Source organism: Carassius carassius, chromosome 47, assembly GCF_963082965.1.
Source record: "Carassius carassius chromosome 47, fCarCar2.1, whole genome shotgun sequence".
NCBI classification, from domain to species: domain Eukaryota; kingdom Metazoa; phylum Chordata; class Actinopteri; order Cypriniformes; family Cyprinidae; genus Carassius; species Carassius carassius.
In genome coordinates, this window is record NC_081801.1 from 2588157 (window position 1) to 2606467 (window position 18311).

Here is an 18311-nt window from a genome sequence, read left to right on the forward strand (position 1 = left end):
TTTCACAAATACTTAAGAAGTTGCATTGAATTAAACATCACTTTTCAAAGTAGAAAGACTAAGATAGTACTTTCTTGTAAATACTACTCTCTGTTTTCCTGCTTTGGAACTTCATCTTCCCTTTTTCGAAAAGCTGTTGTTCACCTCCTGTGATTGACAGAGGTTAAGGTCCAATCAAACTCTTTGAGGGGCGGGACTAAGGGAGCCAAAATGGCCACGGAGCGCTCCTCACACACAGTGGCCTGACAATTGAGCCGTGAGGAAGAAAAACAAAAGGAAACTCAGAAACCTTCAAATGTTATACAAACAGAATATATTGCCAAGACTCAAACTTAAAAGTACAGTGAAATGAATATTTTGTCATTATTTAGTCACCTTAATATAATTGTAAACCTGTATGACTTTTCTTCTGAGAAGAATGTTCACACTGCATAGTGACTTTCAATCTCCATAAATAAAGCACTATAAAACTAGACGGCATATGCATAGGCACCTTAATGCAGCTTAATGAAAAAAAAGCTTTCATAATCATCTGTTTCAAAGCAGAAAAAGTCATATAGGTTTGAAAAGACACAATGGTGAATAAATGATGACAATTTTCATTTATAGGATAAACTATCCCTTTAATATGCAGTTTTCAAGATGCATATTCATATTGCTCTTCGAACAAATGATTCATATATGTAACCAAGTAAAACACAGCAAATATTAATAAATAGCTTCAGTGGTGTGGGATAGCATGATGCAACCATAGAAACATGTATATAAAACAAAGTTGTGGTTAAAATGCTCAAGTCTATATGCAAATTATACCCCATTTAGAAAATAAAACTACAATTTTTTTTCTCATCACACATTGATTGTATTCACAAGAAGATGGACTACGGTTCAAAAGTTTGGTATTAATATATATATACATATATATATATATATATATATTTAAAGAAGTCTCTTCAGCTCACCAAGCCTGAATTATTTGGATTAACAACACCGTATAAACTGTAATATTGTGAAATATTATTACCATTTAAAATAGCTGCTTTCTATTTGAATATACGTTTAAATATATTTTATTCCTGTGATGAGCAGCTGTAATTTCAGCATCATTCCTCCAGTCTACAGTGTCACATGATTCTTCAGAAATCATTCTAATATTCTGATTTGCTGCTGAAGAAACATTTCTGATTATTATCAATGTTGAAAACAGTTACGCTGCTATTTATTTTTGTGGAAAATACAGTCACTTTTAATCAGTTTATTACATCCTTGCTGAATAAAAGTATTAATTTATTCTTTAATAAAAATGTTTTCAACATTGATAATAATCGGAAATGTTTCTTGAGCAGCAAATCATCATATTAGAATTATTTCTGAAGATCATGTGACACTGAAGACTGGAGCAATGATGCTGAAAATACAGCTGCACATCACAGGAATACATTACATTTTACAATATATTTACATAGAAAACAATCATTTGAAATTGTAATATTTCACAATATTACTGTTTTTTTTCATCAAATAAAAGCAGAAGAGACTTATTTCAAGAACATTAAAAAATCTGAATGATTCCAAACTTCTGACCATTAGTGTATTTGAATAAGAAGTTCCATGGGCATAATAAAAGCAAGGGCCCATTTCTATGACAATGCAAGATGTACATAATGAACATGCTCTGAAAAAACCTAATGCTCAGGATACACACACACACACAAACGTATAGTGAAAGCAGTATCGGGTGAGGAACACACACTTCAAGGCTTCTCCCCACACAGCAGAGCAGCATCAGATGATTGACAGTGAACACACACACACACACACACACACAGAGCAGTGAGCCGTTCGCTCTGGTGAGAGTAAGACCAGCAGGCTTGTGTTTGGGTCTCGGCTAACAGCTCTTCAGCAACTTAACAGGAAGTTACATCACAAAAACAGGGGGCTGGGGCGGTTCTGCAAGCGGCTCCTGAGGCCGATAGCAGGATCGTGTAAGTGTGCCTGATTCTTCAGGAGGGGTGAAGTGACTCAAAAGAAGAGAAGATGTTGAAATCGGAGGATCTGACGAAGTAAAACATCCCTGATTTGCCATTATGAAATGACTGAGGTTTGATTAGTGATGAAACTTAATCGGCTGAATCTCACCAAAATGCCCTAAAATCAATAAAGCAAACAGACAAGAAATTAAGAAGAAAAAAAAGGACGATTAACACTTTTTAAATAAGACATTTGCTTAATTTTCATAAACACTTTAACCCCTAAATTTCTTCGTATCATAGTGCATTCATGTGTTTTTTTTTGTTTAACGCAATGCATTATTCTCAATAATTATTCTGATTTCATTCATAGTGATTTACTGCATAACAGAAAAAACATAGAAAATAAAAATAATAAATTTAAATCAAATTATAGTATTTTTAAATGACGATAATAAATGTCAATTCAAAAATCTTAATAGTACTCAAAATAGTCTTGCTTGTTTTCGGCTAACTATAAATTCTATATTCTTGATTTTGGAGCGAAATGTGACCAGTTTTTGTGAGATTCACCCGTTTACATTCAGTATTCATTTCTATAAAGAAGCCCCAATTTTAAGATTGTGAGTATTTCAGACCAGTAGTTTTGATACCTGACTTTATCACAGGAGAACTTGGTACAGTATTTGCTCCGATAATGATGATCTGCTGTCATTTACTCACATTGTGGTCTCACAGTAGCAAATAATTAATCAGGCATATCAAAGGGTATCAGAAGCAAACACTGAGCTCTTTGAAGTGTTTTCATTTAATGAAAGCATCGTTCTGTGTTCTTAGATTCAACAGTCTCGAGGTTATGGTTTGAGTCACTCGGCCCACCAGTCACATGTATATGAGTGTGTGTGTGTGTGTGTGTGTGTGTGTGTGAGTGTGTTTGATCACAGCAGGTATCTGTGCCGGTCTTCATCCAGTGTCAAATCCACCACCTCAGGAGGAGGAACCCAGCCGGACTGCGCCGAGACAGACGTCCACTGAGCCGGAGCTCTCTGCTTCCAGGAAGAAAGAGACTGAATCACTCCACCGCGAGGAAACCTTGAGACCACGCTGAAAATAACATTACAATAGCATTACAACTCTCGGAAAAAAGAAACAAACAGGTTTCTGCTGGTCTTAAAAATGCTTTAATTCATCCTTCTACAAATGAAGGCCTAGAAAGTCTTAAATCTGAGCCAAAAGTCTTAAATTCATTGCATCAAATACATAAAAAAAGGAATATCTTACTCCGCATTTTTACCTTACTTTCCAGTTAAATTCTGTAAATGTCCTTAAATTAAGATACATTTACTTAAGATACGAAATGAAGATATGAAGTCTTGTTTTCTGAGAAATTTAACAAAGTTAAGCAACTTTACGCTTGAAAGAAGTACTCGTGTCAATAGGGTGTGAAAACTTGTTTTCCCTTTGAGTTAAGTAGATTTTTCTGAGTCCATTGGATTTTTTTTTGTTCTAATATTTGCTCCATCTGCAAATTCTAGTTCTTGAGTAAGATATTCTCTTTTTTGCAGTGCATACAACATCTGATGCAATGACTTTATGAATCGAGGCTTTAAAGGCCTTCATTTGTGATTAAATACTTTTTAAGAGCTGCAAAATCCCTGTCAGTGCTGTAGAATTTTCAGTGTCAGTTCATGAAACCCAATGCATTAAGAAATGCTAATGAATTGATCCCTATTGTAAAGTACTAAATCAAATTCAAATCCTATTTCATTTAAACTAAAATGCACTAACAATGACTTTGGAAGGATTACTTTAAAACAGATTAATGAATGTGCATATGCAAATGGCTCGAATCATTTAATTTAAATGAGCTATTTTTGTTTTATTGCATATAACATGTTATATATACTTATACAGGTGCTGCAACCAGTCCCTTTTTTTTTTTTAAATCACTTATTTGTTTTTGCATCTAAAAAAATAGTTCTGTGGTTTGACAGATGATTCTTTAATAGTCCAAATTCTGCATAGTTTCACAATTACTACAAGGTCATGATAAATGGCAATTCTATTGTAGTTTAAATGTAGAAGTTACAATTCTGCAAATGATTGTTTAAGACCAAAATATGATGTGCATGTTATTGCTTACCTAATTAGCATATGAACACTACTAAATGACTGCTGAGTGATAAGGATCAGTTCACCTGGCGTTCTCTTGAACTCCGACGATCTCCACTTCACTGTCGGTGGACGCCAGACTCACCTGAGATGGCTTCACTTCTACTGCACCTACAGACACACAAAAAACTTCATTCAGCAACGGTAACTAATTAAAAAATGTTTAAATTACAAAACATGATTGGTTGTAGTGCCGACGAAGGTGGTGTGCTGCGGCCCGACTGGGTTTGCTTTCATCAACGGAAAGGTTTGACAAGGGTTCTCAAAACTTCTCTTTGGTAGTGGAAGAGATTGCGGTCTAAATGTATGTTTTGATGCACATGTTTGAAAGTACTAATATTAGTATGTGAATTGGGACACTGCCATTGTGTACGAGTGTACAGTCAATCGACCATCCTGGACTGCCGTTCCTGTTCGGAGTGAGTGTCTGAAATATCATAGTGTCCAATCACTGCAGGACCCACTGCAACGCACACACACACACACACACACCGTTCAGAAGATTCGCCACCATATCTGTATGTCACCAATTCTACTAACTGGTTTCTTTTGAAAATCTATTTATCTTTCTAAACGCTGGATTAAAGATTAAAGTGAAACACTGAATGTTAGCAGACTATAAAGCTTTAATCCACATTTTGAACACAAACAAAAATATTTTGAAGAATGTTGACGGTAGCCATTGACTTCCATAGTATTTTTTCCATCCTATGGAAGTCGATGGCTACCGTCAACTGTTTGATTACCAATGTTTTTTAAAATATCTTCTTTTGTGTTCAACAGCAGAAAGAAACCCATACATGTTTGGAAACAGCTTAAGTGAGAATAAATGATGACTGAATTAGAATTTTTGGTCAACTATCCCTTTAATGTGTATGTTTTACACTAGACTAAAATTAGATTAGATGCTTAGATTACAACAACTTTCCCCCAAAAATATACAGTTTGGGGACCCCCCCCCCCCCCCTCCCACCTTGTCACATTTGTGGTGTTCGCAGTCAAAAATTACCAAATGTAGTTTCTTGTTATGCTATAAAACAAATATTGAACTCAATCTTTTTAATTAATGTTTTTTTTTTCAATTTGCACTGGTTTTGTATTGCGTTTTTGCACTGACTGATCATAGACCTCCTTGATCTGAGCTTATGCACCTCAGTTTTTGAGTGAATATTGATATATGTATATATAAAACTTAAAAAAAGTTCACAATTCCATTTTATTCTGTAATGCAACATTTTCTAAAAGAAAGACTATCAACAAAAATTTGTCAGAACTTTTTTTTTTATCCATCAAGAATTGACTTGAGTGTCTTCTGTATGTTTGTTATAATTAAAAGAATATATATATATATATATATATATTTTTTTTTATATATATAAAATAATGTGCACTGACAAATTGCTCCCTATAAGACCAGGAGGATTTTTTATTAAATAGGTAAATTTTTTGTTTCTCAAAATACTTTTTTTTTCTTTTTTTTTTTTTTTTTACAATATAGCCCTACATGGACATTTAAAGTAAACTACCTGGACAATTAGGCTATGAAAATCAGGTAAAACAGATGCATGCTGGTAAAATACTAGTATATTTATTTACCAGCTTACGACAGAGCAGATAACACACATCAATAATGTGCTACATACACATGAAAACACAAATGAATGTCGCCTGGCACACTTTTACGTTTGGTTAGGCAGTAGTATATGACATAAAACAAAGAAAACACTTTTTGGAACAAATAAAAAGACATCTCTGGTTACTCATTTCTTGGTTTCTAACAACTATAAGGAAGAAATTCTCTCCTCCATCTAAAACATTATGACACTAAACTTAGGCAGCTTGGATATTATTACACAAAAAGACAAAAAAACGTAAACCATCTCCTTCAGCCACTCTATACAGTAAAGCAATACAGTAAACAGCTTTCAAGTCCTCCTGCAAGTCAGTAACTACAGTAACCTTGACTAGTGTTTGTGTTAGTGTGTAGGAAGCACATGATGGGCGAATCTCAAGAAATCTGGCCAGCTCATATTTCACCCTAAAATCAAAAAGAAATGACATGTAAATATTTTGCAATACAATTAAGTCTCCTTATAGCCATAATTTTGAAATTGTGACATTAACAACTGCCTTTGGTGAAAAAAAAACAATTCTTATTGCAGTCAACTATTTATATATAGATCAGTATTTGTTGTGCCGCTTTTAATTTGCAGATTATTTTAAATTAAGAAAATTATTTCAGAAACCTCAATATAATGATAGGTAACATTGATAGCCTGAATGCACTGCAAGTCGCTTTGGATAAAAGCGTCTGCTAAATGCATGAATTAAATTTTATTTAATTAGAAGCACCAACTAATTACAATGCATTACAGTAATTAATGTGCACACCTGTAATTTATAAAAAAATGCATTAAAACTTAATATTTCTTAATATACAGTAGGCTTCCATTGTCTTTATGTAAACATTAACTTTGGGGTAAAATGTGACTCTGACATGATTCTATGGTAATTACCCTTAAAAAAAAAGGTGATCAATATCTCTTGCGTCCAGTAGAAATAGAAGTAGAATCACCTGTGCATCACAGACTGTTTCTATTAGTGTTTGATGATAGTTTGTGTGTTGTAGGTGCGTATTTATAATAAAAACCAATGTACAGGCTGTCATTATATTACAGATCTCTATTGTTAGCTTATATCATGCATATTCCCCTTTGGAAGAAGCGAATCAATAAGAAACTAAAACAATCCACAATGCAAACAACAAGAGTTCTTTGGTAGACATGCTGGCCTAGATGAAGACAAAAAGACACATGGCAGTCGAGGTGAAACCTCAGAAGTCTCTTGTGGAAATAACATCATGAAAGAGTTATTCTACAGGCAAGACAAATTATTCTTTAAAATAATCCAGGTGAGTGGAAGAAATGAGATCACAAAGGCACTGAGTGTGGAGGGCGGCCCTGAGATGCCAATATAAGACAACGGAAAATGTTAATAGAAGACAGATGATGTTAAAGAAATGGTTTACCAAAAAAAAAAAAAAGAAAAAGAAAGAAGTTTCTGTCATTATTATCTCACCCTCAAGTCATTCCAAACCCATAGGACTCTGACAAAATTGAAATAATAATATCCAGGCTTTTTACAAAAGTGTGATTGTTATAAATAATCAACATCTTCTGAAGTCATGCAAAAGTATTATGTGAAGAAAAGACCAAAATTGAAGTGGTAATTCAATTAAACTGATTTTTTAAAAACATTCCTAGAGCCAGAGTAATTATTGCTAAATCCATAATATTTTTGTTAAGTAAATTTTTTTTAATGAATTACAATATTAAAAAACATTTAATCTAGTTACCAAGACAACATTTCTCATTTTACTTTTGCTTATTTATTGTGCTAATATTATCCATGAATAACAAAAACTAAAAATGACAAAAATAAAACAGCTAAAAGTAAAACTAAACGTAAACAGAAATAGACGATTTCATTTTAATTTGTTAAACGGGAAGTATTAATGTATTAAAAAAGTATATATTTAAACTCATGTATATTACTTATATTATTATATATAATAAAAAATTAAAAACTGGAAGCATGAAAATAACCTGATTCAAAATATGCATTTAAATCTAAAATAGTGTCATAATAGACTGATAATAGTATAGATAGTATGATACTAAAGTTACACTGTCTGGAGATTGACAGCCTCAGTTTCTTGTTCACTTTCAATTAATTGCCACAATATTTCACAATTTCACTTTTTGTGTTGGATGCAAGAAGCCAAATGGGTTCCGAAAGGCATGAGGATGAATAAATATTTAATTGGTTATGAAAACTGATCCTTTAATAGAGAGAGATGGGGAAGCCAGAATGAAGATGATTTTAATTAGAGATAAAGAAAAGGTTTGTGCAATGTCCGAATCCTCCACTTCAGCGGTCGAATTGAGTCGGCACAGTTGTGGTGCGTTAACGTTCTTTAAACGTTGGGTTCAGACGGCTCTGTGCTACCATTGACACCAGCAGTCTGGGGCGGTGGAACCGTGATGACGCTGACTCGAGCCATCTGATAGGCTGCCAGCGTTTCCTGTGACTCAGACGATGGCAGGAATGAGCTAACGTGGCTCCGCCCCTCCGGATTTTCACTGGACGAAAGATCATCATCCGAATGCATGCGGGTCAGTCTGTCCATCCACACACGAAAGCGCTCCTCGGTCTGTCTCTGCATCACGGCGAATCGCGTAAGCGCTTCCTCCAAGACTCCGCCCAGGGTTCCACTGGCCACGCCCATGTTGAGTTGGCCCCACCCATGCGCTGATGCTCCAGAAGCGTTGGTTCGGCGATGGCCAGCTTAAAGACAGACGGCAGTGCCGAGAGAGAGACGTCAGACACACAGGAATGCAGAAAGCGGCGGCGTTATTGCGTGCACACCGGCGAGCATGCTGGGAACAATCATGCAGCTCACGCAGAGCATTCTGGGTACAGTTCACCAACAGACATATGACTTAAGATGGCCTAAAGATCACACAGTGAGATAGATGCCAGCATTTTAACCAGTATAACGCCAACCATCAGCATCATTATTATTGTTTAGAGTCCTGAGAGATATTCAATTAATAAAAAGGCTAATTAACATATTACACAAAACTAATCATAGACCTAACAGATTTTGCACTTGTAATTTTTTAAGTTGGTGAATATGCACAAAAGAAGAACTCTGATGACTGTTTTAAAAAGGTTTTGATTTTGGAGGTATAACTTGGGGGGAAAAACCTTTGAAACACTGCATGTGTTGTTATTGTTTAAACTGTTACCTGAAATAAAATATTATATAGAAATAATACTTGAATTAGATGAAAAACTTAAAATTGGACATTAATCTTGACAATTAACTGAAATAAAATAAGTTGAAGATAAAATTACTAACATTACAAAATCTAAAACTAAAGTTAAAGCTATATACAAATAAAAAAAAAATGACAAAAGCACAAAGTTACTAAAACTAAAAATGTAAGAAAATTAATAAAAAATTAAAAGTTCATCCAAAATTAAAACAAAAAGACAAAAAAGCTAATTAAAATTTGTTAAAATAAAAGCTAACCCAAAATATGAATAAATACTACAGTAGTATATAGTAGAAATAAAACATCACTGCTGCAAACTCATACGCTTTTTTGTATTGCTAAAAACTGGAATTACCAAACAGGCTTTAGAACTACATAAATCTGCAAAACTAATTCAATATAATATACAGTATAAAGTTATGATATGGTCCACAAAGGATCAGATATACTGAGCTTTAACTCTGGCCATGCCACCAATGTGGAACCACGAGGACATAATGCATTTCCTAACTAACAGATACCACGCAGAAGGATGAATTAACAAAAAACTGCAGAAACATTAGACACACAAGCCACAGATAAAGGACACAAAGACCACAGACACCGAGTCAACTGAAAGACAAAAAAAAAACAATCAAGGAAATCTTGTGATATTCTAATATGCTAACCTTTAATCCAATATAACTGACCTCCAATCAAAAGGATTTTGCTCTGGATTCATTATAATGAAATGCATTTAGTGCATCAGTATTGCTGATCATAAATATACTTGATAATAATGTCACTGTGCATAATTGCCATTTTAGTGAATGTCTAGTGTTTCGGCAGAAAAGGTAAAAAAGGCTTTAGACTATCAAATGAACAAAAACATCACCCAAATTAGCTGCAGTGTTTTTTGTTACACCTTACCTTGGATTTTAAGCTTTTAAAGACTAGCCAGAGCTAGCAGACATTCTGGTGGGCCACTTAACTCACGGTTCAGATCATATTACGGATATTGAGTTACGGATTGGATAATTGTTTAGATCAGCAAAAAAAGTTTGCTTTTCTTTAACTAGTGAAAGCTTACTTTAAGAACTTCTATACCACAGCAACAACTACTAGCTTAAATATTAAAACCAGTAATAAAACTGGAATAATTACACAAATTACAAGATAGATGAATACAACAAAATTACAAATAAAGTCAGTAATAGTATTATTCAGGTGTAATGTAATTAAGTGTAAAATAATACAAGTGTTCACTGCATAAGTTAAATACAGATTAATCTTTGTTAAAGCTGTGGTGTTGTTTGATTAGTAGACAGAAGCAGGTATTTACAGGCTACTGTCTCTTTAAGAATAAATACACAGACCTAATACTGACAAACATCAGGTTTCTTTCTCAGTCGTTTACGGTCACTGAAGACATAATCGACTGTTTACCAGAATACCTGCCAAAATGGGTATTTTACCATAGCTTTTGTGTGTATGTGTCCGTTCAAGCACAAAGAGAAGTGAAAGAGGAATCAATTGGGTGTTCATGCGCTGTCTGAATCACGCCTCTCTCTCGATGTGTGTGCGGAAGCGGCTGTGCACACAGAAAACGGTGCACAAGTACTAATTCAAGTTCTCTTTCACTTGAATGGTTTAAAATTGCTTGAATGTGTAAATTGGCGAGACAAAACACGTATTTACTCTGTGATGGTTAAACTCAACAGTAAATTTGCAAATCACATGCGTGCCGAACTGTGTGGTCTGGTCCGTACAGATGATCTACAATATGTTGCATTTCTACTGCAAAGGGGCGGATTTGTGGAAATTTTCCATGGGAACTTAATTTGGGGCATTTTGAAAATCTTTCAAGTTGGGAACTTAACAGGAATTAATTGTAAATTTGGTGAGATTTCTAGAAAATGTATCATATCCAAACATTTAGTTTGGTCATAAGCAGACTTGCATGCAAACTAATACAAACTTCAAAAATAAAATTTGGGATTTTTTTGGAATGTGATTAGTGGTCAATCGATATATCACCAAGGCCGATATATCGGCCGATATTTGGCATTTTTCAAATATCGGTATATCCCGATAAGTTTTTCAGCTCGGCCGATGTGTTCAAGGTGGGACTTTTATTTTGATGACGCTAAAAACGTCAGGGCCTAAGTGCGCACAGCTCATATTCTCCTTGTTCATAGTCATAAACAGTTCTGTCTAATACGAATAGAAGTCTGTCTAATAATCAGATAGAACTAGGGCTGGGACAACGCGTCGAGGTCATCGATGACGTCAACAAAAAAAATACGTCGACGCAAAATATGCGCATCGATTCGTCGACCTGTTTTTATTTCTCTAAAAAACGTTTGCAAAACGTTTACCTTATGTGCGCTGAATATACGCGATGGCCGGATCAACATTCTGTCCAACGTTATATAACCAAATCCAGGGGTTTTTCTGCATTGATCTTTTTTTTGGCGGCTGTCAAAGCCTTATTTGATCGGTGAGTGATGTAGAATATAATGACTGTGCTGCGCCTGACAGGGCGCGTACGAGAGAGAGCCCCGGCTGTGCGCGCGCACTCACGGTCTTCAAACAACACAAGCGCTTCTTGCTCTCTCCCTCCCTTGTGCATATTCATCAAGATCATTAAACACGATAGAAAAAGGGCGAAACACCAAAGTTTCACGCGCGCTCGGGCACTCACAGTCTTCAAACTACACGAGCGCCGTCTTGCTCTCTCTCTCTCGTGCACGTGCATATTAACCAAAATCATTAGACACGATAGAAAAAGGGCGGAACGCCAAAGTTTCACGTTGAGCATTCGGAGATTTTTTTTTCTCCATGACAGGCTGCTGGCTCCCACTGTTAATTTTTTTTTGGAAAAGCACTCTCTGTATTAACTTAAAGCCCTCAAGTTTACATTTACATACTGTATTCTTTCAATTGCTCTAAACAAGAAATTTTGGGTGACCTTTTTTATTGAATGCTAGACATCAAGTTGTTGTTATTTTCATCTGAAAGAACTTTTTTTCAGTAAGCTAGGCCCTATGTGTTCAGTAAGCTTGTTTCAGTAAGCTATATGTTTTCAAGGTTTCAAGGTTTTATTGAATGCTGTCTCTATACAAGTGCAAAGTAATGCATTCTTAGTCAGTCTTTTATTTTGTAATTTTAAGAGCAATAAACATATTGCAATGTTAAGGAATTCATGTTTTTTTTTTCATTCAGATATGTAAATCAACATGTATAAATTGTTAGTAGTCAATTAATGGGGAGATAATCGAAATCAAATAGGTCTGGGAAAAATTAATCGTTAGATTAATCGATGCATCGAAAAATAATCGCTAGATTAATCGTTTAAAAAATAATCGTTTATCCCAGCCCTAGATAGAACGGTTAAACGAAGTAAAAAAAAAATGTATACAAGTATTGTAATGATTGATTTTATATTGTTAGTAATAGAAAGGTAAACATTATAATACTTTCTCGTTTGCCGTCAGCATTAGGCAAATACGCATTTATATAATTTAAACAAATCTTTGAATGACTAATGAATATTTAATTTCACAACCCTTGCAAACTTAGTCGAATCCAGCTGTGAGATCTTGTGAAGTGTGCATGTGTATCCAGCAAGATTGCGTGTTTTTCTGTGTGATGGTCGGTCCGTGTGAAAAAAATGCTTTAAACTTAAACTCGTGATTTCAAATTATGCTGCTCTATGCATTTGCCCACTGTCATATTCATGTCATTTTCACTGTGTGCTGTGTGTAACCTTGGCTTTATTTGAAAAATATGATTCCCAGTGCACACAAACTTCCCAGAATACGGAGTGCCCTGTTAGTTACTTTTAATTATATTTTTAATCAATATTTGTGAAAACTATTTTAGTATAGTATAGTATTATAAAGTATAAGTAACTAAATGATTTCAAGTTTCTTAAATATGATTTTATTTTAAAATTATATCGGCCCCTCTGCTTTCCAAAATATCGGCATCGGCTGTCAAAAAATAAATAAAAAAATAAAAATATCGGTTGAACGCTAAACATGATACTTTTTTCAGGATTCATTGATGAATCAAAACTTTAAAAAAAACAGCATTTTTTCAAAATATAAATCTATAAATTTTATTTAAAAAATACATGCTGTTCTTTTTAAATGTTTTATTCTTCAAATAATCCTGAAAAAAAAGTATCACAGGTTATAATATATATATATATAGCAGCAGCACAACGGTCCAGTAAATCAGCATCAGCATCAGAATGATTTTCAGAAGGATCATGTGACACTTAAGTCTGGAGTAATGATGAAATTCAGCTTTCCATCAAAGTAATAAATTATTTAAAGTACATTACAACAGAAAACCATTATTTGAAATGGTAATGACTCTTAACAATTTTACGGTTTTGTTCTGTATTTTTGATCAATTATGAGACTCACCTAAATGTTTGCTAAGGCATATATTTGTTTTTACAATGGTATAATTTTGTAGCCTACACACACACAGCACAAGTTAGTTTTAAACAAATGTATGCAAGTTACGTGAATATTCACCAAGATGGACATTTTGACATCATTTTGTGTTCTGGATTCAATAAATTATTTGTGCATGTTATGGAGGAATGCACAGTGCATGTAGGGTGTGTGTGCTGGGTGCATGTGATTGAGGTAGAAATTCAACTGAAATTGCATCAAATCTGGTTGTTTTAACCAAGATTATGCTGCAAGATTTTTTTCACCCCAACTACATTAAAGTTCCCAGTTAATGCAATTTTTGCAAATTTCCAGTTTATTCCAATTGAAATTTTCCAATCTTGAAAATTCCCAGAATTTTGCAACTCTACTAAAGACTGAGGTCAGTGTAGGGTCAGAACGTTGTTGTATTCTGAGAGTGGAAAAATGTTCCTCACCCGCCGCTTTGCATATGAGATCATTCAACATGCATGCACAGTAAAACACACCTGACCGCTGCAGGAGATCTGTCTGATGTAACGCTCTGATCTATGAGTGTGTGTTTATTCAACTTGTTTTGTCATTCAGTCAACATGCACTGAACAATGCATGAGAGAAATGGCTTCACTGAAGGTGCTGGTTTGTTTCAGGACTAGAGGTGGGAATCTTCAGCATCTCACAATTCAATTTCGATTCAGAGTCAATCGGTTCTCGATGCATCTCAATTTTTCCATTAACTTATACAGCACAGGGTTGAAAATCTTTAGGGAGATATTAAAGTACTTTATACTATAATATGCCGGCTATCATTCACAAACAAAAAAATAGTCAGTTTAATAAGAAATAACCAATTTAACTATTTATGTTTTTTCCTCCCCACTGTTTTCTTAATTAGTGAAAAATAAATGTCTGCCTAATAATGTCTAATGATTACTAGCACCATATAACTTTTTTATTCATCATTAAGTGAGATGGTCAGATAAGTAATAATTTTTTGTAATTAACATTAACAATAACAACAACATAAATTAAAAATGAATGGGACACATGATAAATAAAAACAATTTAATTTATTAACACCATAGAGGTTTTTTGTTTTTAGTCATTAAGTGAGATGGTCGGATAAGCAATTGTTTACTGTAATTAACATTAATAATAATAATAATAATAATAACAATGATAAATACAAGAATAAATGAATAAATAATTTTACTGGCACCATGTAGTTTTTACTCTATTAACCATTAAGAGATATGTCAGATATGAAATGTATAAATAATAATTTATTGTAATTTTCTTAGACATTAAAAGTGAGAAATAAAATAAGTCAAATAAGTAAAGTTTTATTGTCATTAACATTATCATCATGATCATCATCAATAGCATTATTACTATTAATATTGATTAAAAATCTATAGCTTTAATCTAACAATTTACTTATTATTGTCAAATTGCAAAAATAAAACTGGTTCCACTGGTTGTCTTACACTTGATAAAAGTCTTACTGGTTGTTTTATAATGAACAAATGAATAATGAATGTTTGAGAGAACCGTGATGCATCAGCGAATCGATTTGTTCGCGACATGTTTGTGTCCACACAAAGTTGACTATGTGTGTGTGTGTGTGTATGTTCACTTACCTGGTGCGTGAGAGTTGATTGTCTCTCCCTCGTTGTCAGACGAGGCTGTTAGCGGCGAGGATGAGGATGAGTGGGCCGTGATGTCGCTGTCGCTGGTGCTGCTGTCCTGGAGCACGTCAGGTTTGCGTCTCGCCGCCGCTTCACGTTTCTGCCGCAGCTGTCTCATGCGCTGCTTCTGCTGCTGGCTGCGCGGGCCTCTGATGCGCACGCGTCCATTCACATGCTTCTCCTGGCAGCGGTTCTTCTTGGCCGCCATTGCAACCGTGGACGCATCGCTCTCAGAATGCGAACGTCGTGACTTCCTGCCAGCCGTCTGAATGGGTGCGCCTGCTTCCTCTGCTGATGAAAGCGTGTCAGAGTCTCCCAGGTGACCGGAGGAGGAAGGCGAGCGCAGGCAGGCGGAAGAATCGCTGTCTTCCTGTGTGGCGGCAGAGGGCGGATCTGTTTCCTGTGGCTGCCCGGGGGCGGAGTCTCTATGAAGCTCCTTTAGTAAGCACGGCATAGAGAGCAGACCAGGCGCCGGCTGTTTTTCAGGACCGCTCTGCGAGCTGATTGGCTCCTCGCACGCCGGGGAGCTGCTGGGTGTGGTTTCTTGTCTCAGGGGCATGTCCTGCTCTTCTGCTGTAGCCCCGCCCTCTGTGGGGAATTCAGGGAGCTCGTTGGCCTTCTGGGCATCAGTCATCTCTGGAGGGCGGGGCCAGGGGCGGAGTCTCTGGAGTGGCAGCTAATAGGTGACAAACAGGGGCAGTTGACCTGGAAAACAGGAATTGTGTGTCAGTGTAACAGCTGACAAATGTCTTATGTTTACATGGTTAGTTTGGTTTCTCATTATTCAACCACCAGCTGAACTATCACGCACCAGCAACACTCTTATCATCCTTTCTACGCTTCACTGGACTCCAGCACACAATGCTGTATTTCCCCAGAGTCTGGCCTTGAAAAATTGTTTTAAAACTTCATATGCATACATTTTTTTTTATTTGCTGCGGCCTCAGACACAATGCATGAAAATGTACAAAAATCACTTTTGAGAGACTGATCTCACAAACAGCAACTTATATGCAATATTTAGATCACAACTACAAGTTCATACTGACTACATAAATATTCAGGTAACACTTTACAATAAGGTTCAGTAGTTAATTACTTTAGTTCACATGAACAATACTTCTGCAGTATTTATTAATCTTAGTTCATTAACTATAACATTTTCTAATGCATTATTAAAATCAAAAGTTGTGTTTGTTAATATAAGCTAATGCACTATGAATTAACATGAACGACTATTTTCATTAACTAACATTATGTAAATAACTAATAATTAACTAACATTAACTAATGGAACCTTATTGTAAAGTGTTACCAATACTCATGACTTCATGAATTTAAACCAAAAAAACAATATAAACTAGAAAAGTTTATAATGACTGTATAAATGTTAATGACTATCAATTCCATGGCTTTTTTAGGATAAAAATAAATAAAAATAAATTATTTTTAAACTTCTCAAACAAATTACTACAGATCTTAAAATTGTCCTCTCAATACATTTAAAATCAAAACTCATTACCCTGTTTTACACTTCCTACCAAAACACTTCATTCAGAAATCTGACGGTCAATACTGTTAATACATCAAGAAAACAAAAATAGTGGTGTTTATACATCACAACTACTGAACCTTTATTTTTGTATACTGTTATATATTTTCTTCCAATTAAAGTAAAAAAAATAAGTCACATTAAAAAAAAATAATGATAAGGGACTATTTTGAACGGAGATTTTTAATTATTTTTGCATTGACTGCCAAAAATCTGTAGCAATTATTTTAGATACCAATTGTCAACTATCAAATCGAGGAATTAATATACAGATTCTGAAAGCTTCTTGCACGTTTTAAAGGAGATTCCACATTCACCCCAACAGCATTTACAGCACTAAACATGTGTCTTAAACTGTGGTTTCCATAGTATTTTTATACTAGTTTCCTTAACATGACTAACATTAGTTCCTCTCGCAGGCACGGAAACACGAACCAATCATCAACGCATCATGTATGAAGATCACGAGCCGCTGCTAATGACGCATCCAACGGTGTTTTAATCAGTATGTTTGCAATTAATAAAAATCGTTGCATACTTCAACACCCCAGAATCAGTTTATAAGTCATAGTGCGTGCATGAAATTCAACGCAACTCAATGCACCGACGCAACTACGAAAGAAATGAACGGAACACCGCTCTTAAATAATTACAGTAACAGGAAAAAAGTAAAACAAGCGAAACTAAACTAAACTGCAGCACAAACGCTCATCCTACGACAGTTTCTGGAAGATGCACAACCGCTGCACTATAATCGACACATCTGCACCTTGCGTGGATACAGCACACATAAATGCATGTATAAACGCGTGCATTAATTAAAGTGAACGTGGGATTGGGTCAAAACCGCAGTAGAGGCTCAAGATGGAGAGGCGAAGTGCTGAGCGCGCGCTCGAGCGCCGTCGACTGAAGCTTACCTGGTTCAAATCTGTCCTCATGTGTGTGTTCTCCGGAACATCTCAGGCTCGCAACAGCACATTCATGAGGAAAATAGGGAGCTGATAGAAATGTTATGGGATAACTGCTATGCGTTCTCGACTTTGCGGCCGCTTTAGCGCAGTTTGCTAATTTAAAATGTCCCCACTAGCCGTCGCTGGAACAAATGTGTAGTCGTCATTTCCGCTGCGCTGGAGTCAGGAGAAATAAAAGGAGCCACCGTGAGACTCGGAGACGAATTGCGTTTATTACAAGTGGCACAAGTTTTAGAAAATCACATTTATTGCATTTATTAACACGCTTTTTATTAGATATGTTAAATTATTAAAACAAAGCGTTCATGAAGTCCACTTTCTGCTCCAGCTGGGCATCCAGGGCAGCCTTGAAAAAAAAAAGTTACTTAACAATTATGATGCAACAATGGTAAATAATATATATATAAAAAAATAAATAATTATAAATGTCAAATTAAAACTAAATTTATAAATAAAATTACCAGCTCTCGTTTTGCCTCCTCGATTTTCACCCGTGCAAGAGCTGGACTCTGAAAAAAAAAATTGTAATGAAAATTAAATGAAAACCATTGTTGTTTTAATATCACTGAAATGCTATTTTAATTTTATTAATATTTAAAATCAGTTTTTATATTTTCCATTTTCATTTTACTTAATATTTTGGTAATTCTGTCATTTTAATGTCTTTATAGTTTTTAGGATTTTTTTGTT

General features: G+C 35.0%; 2 protein-coding genes across 5 annotated transcripts in view; both read right to left on the reverse strand.

Annotated features, from left to right (window-relative positions):
* Positions 1-2762: 2762 nt before the first annotated feature.
* On the reverse strand, positions 2763-17734 carry ark2n (arkadia (rnf111) N-terminal like PKA signaling regulator 2n). 3 transcript variants are annotated; one of them, XM_059542324.1, is made up of 5 exons: positions 17568-17734; positions 15051-15803; positions 4540-4605; positions 4169-4259; positions 2763-3074 (listed from the first exon to the last, which is right to left on the reverse strand). In XM_059542324.1, exons 2-5 carry the CDS (start codon positions 15730-15732, stop codon positions 2909-2911), a joined length of 1005 nt encoding a protein of 334 aa, XP_059398307.1. In that variant the 5' UTR covers positions 15733-15803; positions 17568-17734; the 3' UTR covers positions 2763-2908. The 3 variants fall into 3 exon arrangements, with proteins under 3 accessions (XP_059398307.1, XP_059398306.1, XP_059398305.1); XM_059542323.1 differs by lacking the exon at positions 4540-4605 and having other exon boundaries at positions 4169-4253; positions 17568-17731; XM_059542322.1 differs by lacking the exons at positions 2763-3074; positions 4169-4259; positions 4540-4605 and adding an exon at positions 7942-8489 and having other exon boundaries at positions 17568-17731.
* A 74-nt stretch (positions 17735-17808) lies between these two features.
* haus1 (HAUS augmin-like complex, subunit 1) overlaps positions 17809-18311 on the reverse strand; it is a 138298-nt gene continuing 137795 nt past the window's right edge. For both annotated transcript variants that reach the window (XM_059542326.1, XM_059542325.1), the window contains 2 exons: positions 18083-18130; positions 17809-17967 (listed from right to left, as the gene is read on the reverse strand). In XM_059542326.1, coding sequence (XP_059398309.1) covers positions 17911-17967; positions 18083-18130 — 105 coding nt within the window. In that variant the 3' untranslated portion in view covers positions 17809-17910. The remainder of the gene's footprint in view (positions 17968-18082; positions 18131-18311) is intronic.

Excerpts from the sequence above, each read along its gene's own strand:
- ark2n (XM_059542322.1), bottom strand. The coding sequence starts at position 15,732 with ATGACTGATGCCCAGAAGGCCAACGAGCTCCCTGAATTCCCCACAGAG. Across the intron at positions 8,490-15,050 it reads AATCAACTCTCACGCACCAG|CTGGCCATCGCCGAACCAAC; the intron begins GTAAGTGAACAT and ends TCTGTCTTTAAG.